This window comes from Buceros rhinoceros, unplaced genomic scaffold, assembly GCF_000710305.1.
Source record: "Buceros rhinoceros silvestris isolate BGI_N320 unplaced genomic scaffold, ASM71030v1 scaffold47317, whole genome shotgun sequence".
NCBI classification, from domain to species: domain Eukaryota; kingdom Metazoa; phylum Chordata; class Aves; order Bucerotiformes; family Bucerotidae; genus Buceros; species Buceros rhinoceros.
The window spans coordinates 1-8,429 of NW_010421283.1; the positions used below are offsets into that span (position 1 = coordinate 1).

General features: G+C 40.4%; 1 protein-coding gene across 1 annotated transcript; it reads left to right on the forward strand.

Annotated features, from left to right (window-relative positions):
- Positions 1 to 355: 355 nt before the first annotated feature.
- RPL5 (ribosomal protein L5) lies at positions 356 to 6,526 on the forward strand (the record flags this gene model as incomplete). The annotated part of the gene is made up of 7 exons (XM_010139576.1): positions 356 to 425; positions 524 to 639; positions 2,180 to 2,314; positions 2,898 to 3,100; positions 4,060 to 4,237; positions 5,661 to 5,749; positions 6,366 to 6,526. Coding segments are annotated over 7 exons (891 nt in total), but the record flags the coding sequence as incomplete, so codon positions are not given.
- Positions 6,527 to 8,429: the final 1,903 nt, after the last annotated feature.

An 8,429-nucleotide genomic window follows, 5' to 3' on the forward strand; every position in this document is an offset into this window, starting at 1 on the left:
GGCTGGCTCCGCGGCAGAACTCGCCAGAGGCATAACTGATGGCTGTGGGGGAGCGACGGGAAATGACCCAGGTTACTGCTCCGGTCTGTGCAGACAGACGTTCAGTTACCGATCATAGCTCCTGGCTTTCTCCTGAAACTCTTAAGGAGTTATGGGCAGTAGCGTGTGTTGTTCCTGTAGGAAGGACAGAAATTCTGGGATTTGATGTGTTAGGTTTATGCTTTTATAACTCAGTGTATAAGTAAGCCTGTTATTCCTGTTTTCACCACGGTCTTATTCATAGCACGTTTAATTAGAATGGACGTGGCTTACGTGGTTATGCGTTAATAACTTCTGGTTATATTTCTTATCCAAGGGGTTTGTGAAAGTTGTCAAGAATAAGGCGTACTTCAAGAGATACCAAGTGAAATTCAGGAGAAGGAGAGGTATTGTTAAATTCCCAGTAGTCTGTAATTAAACGTCATCGATGAATATTCCCATTATTTTCACATACGTTTTCCACACTGTAACTGTTGCTTTTCAGAGGGCAAAACGGATTACTATGCTCGCAAACGTTTGGTAATTCAAGATAAAAACAAGTACAACACCCCGAAATACAGGATGATTGTGCGTGTTACTAACAGAGACATCATTTGCCAGGTAAGGTGGTGCCTGCTACTTACTTATCAGCCTCCCCAGTGAAATAAGGGGAAGGGGAGATGGTTGAAGCAGCTGTGGGTTTTTAAGGCTTGGTCTGAGCAGGTTTTATGTTGTATTCTTAGATGAGAGCAGTCTTTAACGTTGACACAACATCCATAGTAAGTTAGATTCACAATACTAAGTGGGTTTTACTAGCGTCAGCACTCTTCAGCAAGGTTACACCTAATACAAGATTGTCGGTTTTAACGGTGCTGCTATAAGTAGAAGATTTTAGGGAGAGGGAAGATGTCTTATTTTTCTGAGGTATTTAAAGTGCTTTGAAAAGAGGGGCTTCTTGCTTGACTGAAGAAAACAAAGTTGACTACGTGACCTGTCAACCTGCACTGACTATTGCACTGTATCTCAAGGTGCCTTCTCTTTCGAGGGTTTGTTTTTCTGTGATGTTATGTGGATCTTGTGGAGCAGCTGGGCCTTATGATGGCTTTCCTGAGAGAGGAGAGGGGACTGGTAAATAAGAGTAGTAGACATCTATTCATCATGCTTTTTAAGTCTGCAGTTGTGTGTTGCATCACATGCAATTCCTCTCTGTGGCTCACTTATTTAATTTCCACAATGTTTTGACGTAATTTTGAAGTTAAAAACTTGGGCATGTTTGTTCTATCATAAATACACGTTGTTAAGCTCAAAAAAGAAGCAGCTAGAAAAGTTTAACTGTGGTTTCTTTCTTCATAGAATAGTTGTCCGTTGAGAACAGTGCAGAGTGCTGTCTTTACAGTCAGTTCAGACAAAACTATCTGACCTTGACAAGATTATTTTATCTTTGAAACTGAAAACTAAAATGAGTGATGGCAGGTGCTTACACCTGACTGGTAGTGCCCTTCTGGTATGTAGGAATCCTGCAACAAGAGGACAACTTCTGGATGTAGAAAAGAGGTGTGGGAGTCAAAATGAGAAGGTTCTGTATGTGATAGGAACAGTAGAAACAAATCTGTATGTGACAGGAGACCCCTGAGGTGATGAAAATCTCAAACCCGTTAATAAAATCACTCAGTAAGGTTAGAAACAATGTTAGTACAAACTCTGTACCAGATGCTTTTTGCGTTTTTCTGAGGTGGGTCATATATTGTGTTCTGTGAGAACTGCATGCAGAAAGCGGGACAGAATCTGTCCACATCCATAGTGATTCTTTAAAGGGTTGCTTTTGCAGGCTGTTTCCTGGCCTCTTTCCTGGTGTATGTGGAGAGGTAAATAAAAGTTGTTGCTGATAAGGACTCTCTGGCCTAATACAGATTTGAATTCTTTGCATCTGTACTTGGAGTGGATTACAGCTTTAAAAAAAATGAATAAGAACCTTGCAACCCCTTTAGCTTGCATGCCAAGGTCGACAGTTTGCTGGACATCTCTATACAGAGATATTATACAATATACAATACAAATATACAATAATAATTTCTGTTGGCTTAAGTAGATGTCAAAAAGAAAAGAACCCCGGTAAACTGAGCTCAGAATTACTGTGATAACACATTTGTTTTGTTGTCAGATTGCCTATGCCAGAATCGAAGGTGACATGATTGTCTGTGCTGCTTATGCCCATGAGCTGCCAAAATACGGCGTCAAGGTTGGCCTGACCAATTACGCAGCAGCGTACTGCACAGGTCTGCTGCTGGCACGCAGGGTAGGTGTCTGACAGACTGTCTGGAAGTTGCTCTGATTTTTTTGTTTTCTTACAAAAGGGAAAGCCCACTTTGTTAAGTGGGCTTAAGTTAGATTAGATACCTGGCTCTGTGGGCTTCTCTAAATATTAACTTCTGCTCTTTACCATATAGATTTGATGGCCTTTTGTGACTGTCAGGTCACAGTGAGAAGCATGACACCATGCAGTTTCAGCTCCAGCAGCCCACTTTTAAGTCTCAGCACTTAAGTTTGGTGGAGGGAGGGAGTCAGGATAAAAATGTAAGACATGTACCTTTAAGAGTTTGAAAATGTAAACTGCATCATCTTCCACATGACCTCAGGAGTAACTCTTAAGTTCACTGGTGTACCTGTTGGAACAAAAGGTTGAAACTTAACAGACGTGCTTAGAGTCGTGGTTGTTAAAAGCTTTGTTACTCGTATGGGGTGCTTAATTGTTTTGAAGAATTTTGTAAAAAGCATGAAGATTCTACGGCAAATTTGTGTTTTAAGGTGGTGGTGATTCTTTGTGTTGTCAGTAAATGGAAAGAATTTCAGAAGTGCTTTTTTTTTTTCCTTTCACACAGCTTCTGAATAAGTTTGGCCTCGATAAGATCTATGAAGGCCAGGTTGAAGTCACTGGTGACGAATACAATGTGGAAAGCGTGGATGGAAAGCCTGGTGCTTTCACATGCTACCTGGATGCAGGTCTTGCCAGAACTACCACTGGAAACAAAGTCTTTGGTGCTCTGAAGGGTGCAGTGGATGGTGGTCTGTCCATCCCTCATAGGTAATCTAGTCTGTTTGGAAGAATTCCTTTAGAATTAATCTGATGTGCTTCTGTATGTGACAGTCTACTTACACTGTTGCTTTATGTTGAAATAATTTTGTTATGACCTGGTAATGATGATGTAGCGTGGGGTGGAGGTGCTTTTGGTTGGTTCATTGGTTGGTTTTTTTAATCCACAAGTGCAATTCTGATAGTGCTGGTGGGAATCTTGCAACTATCAAGAGATGCTATTAAACCTACAGAACTAAGGGGCCACCTTGTTGCTTTTACTTAAAATCATCAAGTGATTGAATGCACTTAAGTAGATATCCTTTAGGATTCTGTTGTTTTAAGTCTTTAGCAAATTGTGTGTATGTATTAACTGGACTGCGAAAAGCTACGTACTAGGTAGAAAACCATTGGTGTTTGCTACAATTGCCAGTACAACAGGAGGTCTGAGCAGTCCACTGGCACTTAAAATTTCCATGTGAAGTTTTGACAATTCCTGTTGTAGGCTATGAATGACCAAATGAAGGTTGTTGGCAGTGTTACCTAACAGTAATGTTGCAGCTGGCTTCTGTTTTATGCTAGCAGTGGGGTGTGGGGGGTGTGTGTGTGTGTGTAATCTGAGCTCTTGTGTATTGTCTGTCCTACCCTCTCCCGTGCTGTCTTATTAATTCTTGACTAATTGTCTAGTTTTTCTGACTTGGCTGCTACATGATGATACTCCCAATGACTGAACACTCTGTAGTTGGTCCATGGTGTGTATATGATGTACTGCACTGTTTCAAGACGGGACTGATGGCAGCTGAGATGAACTTAAAACTTCTTCATTTTCTTTCTCTCTTAGTTTCTAATTAGAGGTTCCTATCCCTCAGTTATCTGTAGGAGAATGTGATGTATCAGTCATTTCTCTGTGGAACCCTCTGAATTGGAGCATTTGGCAATCTCTTAATCCGACTGTAACTGCTGTTTCACAGTACCAAGCGTTTCCCTGGCTATGACTCGGAAAGCAAAGAATTCAATGCAGAGGTTCACCGCAAGCATATCATGGGCCAAAATGTTGCAGATTATATGCGTTACCTGATGGAGGAGGATGAAGATGCATACAAAAAACAGTTCTCCCAGTACATAAAGAACAACGTAACACCTGACGGGGTAAGACTTACCTGGCTGGCTCTTGTGCATTAAGAGAGGTGCCGATATGTCTTGGATAGGGACTTCTTTAGTAATGCAGGTAACCTCGGTATGTAAAATAGTGTGATTCATGTTGTGTGTTATCCATACAAAGAAAATACTTTCCCTTCCTTAAGGGCTCTGTAATATATTGTAGATCTCTTGAAAGTGAGATTTTTCTTCCTGCTTTGAAGCTTAACATTCTGGCTATAAATCTAAGCTTACAGGACTGCATTCTAAGCTGGACGCTGTTGGGTTTTTTTTCTGATACGGAAATCAACTTGATGTTTCTGTACATGCTACCCACTCACTCCTGGTCCTGTGTCACAGCCTGTCATTTCTGCAGCTGTTGTGGTTGCAGCTGTGAGGATGTGCTCTGTTTCAGATGTGTTCTATGATTTGTATGACCCTCTAGGTAGTTCTAGGTACCAGGTGAATGTAGAATGCCCCAAGCCAGCATCTTGTGGAACTACACAGTGCCATACATCTTATTTTGGTACTGCTTGACATTTTAGACTATTTTATACAAAAGATTTCTAAGATTACCAAGGTGTTTGTTTCCCCTTTCAAGTGTTAAACTCCTTTCAGATGGTGTGGCTTGCTGTCTGTAATATTTTTACTTGGTTTCCCCAATTAGTGGTCCTGAAGCTCGAAACAAACGTTAGGTTATGGAAAACCTAATCTCATTCTTTATCCCTTTATTGGTATGGTGATTTTTTCTGTAAACTTAACTAATTGCTAATTCTTTCTAACTTAGTCGCTACTAAAAAAATGTAACTTCATCTGTTTTACTAAACAACTGATATTTATAGCTTGTTTTGCAGTGAAGTGAGTCCAGGACTTACATCAATAGAGAGACACTTACTCTTCATACACCTAGAATATTTTTCACAGCTGGGATCTAGAGGTCTTAATTAACCTCCACCAAGCCACAGTTGTCTTTGGACAGGGCAGCGCTGTGCATCCTTGGGGACAATGCAGGGACTGTATGTATGGTTCTTGCAAGACTCGTTAAGCTGCTCTTACAACTTCTACTTTTTCCTTCTTGCTAAGCACCTTTGTAAGGTGTGCTATAGCAGGGCCTGACAAGTGCTAAGATGACATGTCTGATGACAGTTTGTGTGGAATAACTTTGGCTTAGTAAGTAAATATGAAGAATTTTATTGTAGGTAGAAGTAGAATAACTTTGCAGATTGCATTTAAATGTAGGGAAGCTCCATCACTGAAAGTAGTAGTATTTCAACTGCAAGATGCTGGCCTGTATTTATGAGACTTGTAAGTGGTATATAGTCTCTCTATGGCCTTAGTTCCTCAACGTGAAATATTGCTTTCTCTGTTTTTTGTCTTAAGGTGTGGGTTTAGACTGGACCACTGTGGAAAATTAAACTTTTTTTTCTTCTTTAAGATGGAAGAAATGTATAAAAAAGCCCATGCTGCTATACGGGATAATCCAGTCCATGAAAAGAAACCCAAGAGAGAAGTCAAGAAAAAGAGGTAAAACTCATCCTCTCACGTGAATGTGACTCCTCTGTTGTTAAAATAAGTAAATTCACGCTACAGTTGTGTCAGAACCCGCATGTATTTCAGATCAGATTAAGATACAGGCAGCTCTTTATAACTGTCAGGAGTTAACTTCAGCAGTAGGAATCAAAAATTTAAGAGCCATCAACTGTATTAAATTTAGAAGTGGAGCATGCTTGTGGCCTCATACTAGAACTCTTAAGCGTGTCTCTTCAGGTCTTAGCATTTTCAGAGAGAAAGCTGCTTCTCTTCAGTGGAGGGCAGGCTGACTAATCTGTCAGTACTGGATTATTTTGATTTTTTTCAAGGGTCTGGGAGAAAAATTAAGGCACAGCTATCGCCTTGGGCTTGATGCTCTATGTACTCTATTCACAACAGGGTACTGAGCTTGCCTCGAGTCTGCAGGCTAACTGCCTCGTTGGGGTGCCCCAAGTACAGCCTTAAATCATTACAAGGAAATAAAGCACGTTACAGACATGGGAGTGTGTACTGGCACAGCCAGTCACAGTTCTGGTGCACTGCAGCCTTCTTAACCACCTTTTTCCTTATTTCTCCCTTGGATGTATCATACACTGTGCTTACGTTGCAGATGGAACTGTCCCAAGATGTCCCTCGCCCAGAAGAAAGATCGCGTTGCTCAGAAGAAGGCCAGCTTTCTCAGGGCCCAGGAGCGCGCAGCTGATAGTTAAGACAACTTCCACAGTTTTCTATGAAGCTTTGGAAAAAGTGGCAATAAATTTATTGAGTAAGCAACTGTGTAAGACTGGCTTATTAATATATCTTATAAAGCAGAGTATTTTTAAAGATACTTTGTAGCCTTAAGGGATTTTTCTCCCTTTCAAACTACTGTATGGACTGAACTTCAGAGGGGAAGCTAGGTGACAGTCTTCAAAATGAAGGCTGCTGCATTAGAATAATTCCTGTAAGAAGGGGAGAGCAACTTCATCAGTCTTTGGTGTGACTGTTATCAAAGACTAGATGTAAAAACTTGCCGATTCTAACTACAAAAAAAAGATAGTAAATTTTTTAAAAGGGCTTTACACCATTTTTCCTCTCAGTATACGTAATGTTATGGGGGAATCTGTATGTAACTTAAGAGTAGGAGTAGTCACAGTAGGTTCTAAAGCCTCTGCCTACAAGCAGCCTTAGGCTTTCAGAAGTACACATAGCAATGCCTTCCCTGCTCTCACTTAACTGTAGCTGATACAGGAATAAAGTCTAAGGAAGTATTAAGTTTCTTCCAGTAACTGATGTAAGCAACTCCACACAGATCCAAGCTCTGGCTGCTACTGAAACAGGTACGGTCTTAAGCTGAATATTTCACATTCAGCGATTAGACGAGAAAATTCACTTAAGTTGCATGTACATGCTTAGTTAGAGGCCTTGACTTGCCCCTCTCCCTTATTTTCTCTTACACCTCAGTTTCACAGACAATTTGTTTCCCATTGGACTTACTGAAGTTGCTTGTGCAGTTAAAACATGAGTCAAGTAGGCTACGCAGAGGAACGTTTTGCCTTAAGATACTGATAGAGCGCAAGTCCTGATACTGAAAGAGAAAAGAAGTCCTGTGATTTATTGTAAACAAAAGTGTATTTTTTTCCAATGAAAGCTCCAACTTGATGCAACAGCAATAAAAATGAAGGTTCTGTACAACAGACTGCACTGTCAAACATGTTTTCCTGTTGTTTAAAATACCCAGCTTCATTTTAGATTCAGTAATCTCTGTCCACAACTTAGTAGCAAGTACAGTCAGATTTTGCCACCACAGACATGACCACTTTACACTTAAGTGCATCGCTGACTCCAAATACTTATTAGCTTGTGGTTGGAGGATGTTACCAAGTTAGAGACAACAATTAGCGTAGTTGTTCTTAAACGAAAAAGCTGTTGTTAGCAAAACAGTATGCTCTTAACCCAAGCTGCATACTATTGCACATGGAGAAATTACTTCATGAGATCCTGTACTTCAGATGAATCATTCAAGGAATACATTTAATACAGGCTTCTAAAGCAATTAATGACCTTTCAAATATTTAAATAAAGCTTGTCCTTCTTAGCTATGCTGAAAGTGAATTAAGGGGATGACTGCCATTAAAATCATTAAGGATTGAACTACTTCATACCTAAAGCATTTATAGATCAAACCTTAACAACTAAGTATTGAGCACAGTATTAAGGTGCTTTATGGACATTCAGTTCTGCGTAATTGTGAACACAGAAGTAAATCTGAGAAACAACAGGGATGCCGATTAAAGGTGGTACAGTGGCCATGCCATGTGGAGTACCAAGATCAGATGGTGTTTATTTACGCATGATTTGAGACTTAACATTATGACTCATAGGTGCTACTAGAAGAAAATAACAGTTACACGCTACAGCTCACGTTCCACCTCATTCCTGGCTCTTACTATCTCACAGGCTCCCATTTAGGCAATGTTCCATGATCCTGAACAATCCAGCTTCTGTCCTACAGTTCAGGGCTACCTCTGGCTTACATCCCACAGTAGTTCGACAGGATTTAAATACAAGTCTGCAGCTAAATTTGGAGGGACAGGAAAGACTCAAGACTCTATCCACAACTGTTACTTGTTTCACATGTCATATAGCAGATTCCTACACTATGCAAGGTTCCTTTAACTGTTAGGACATTCCT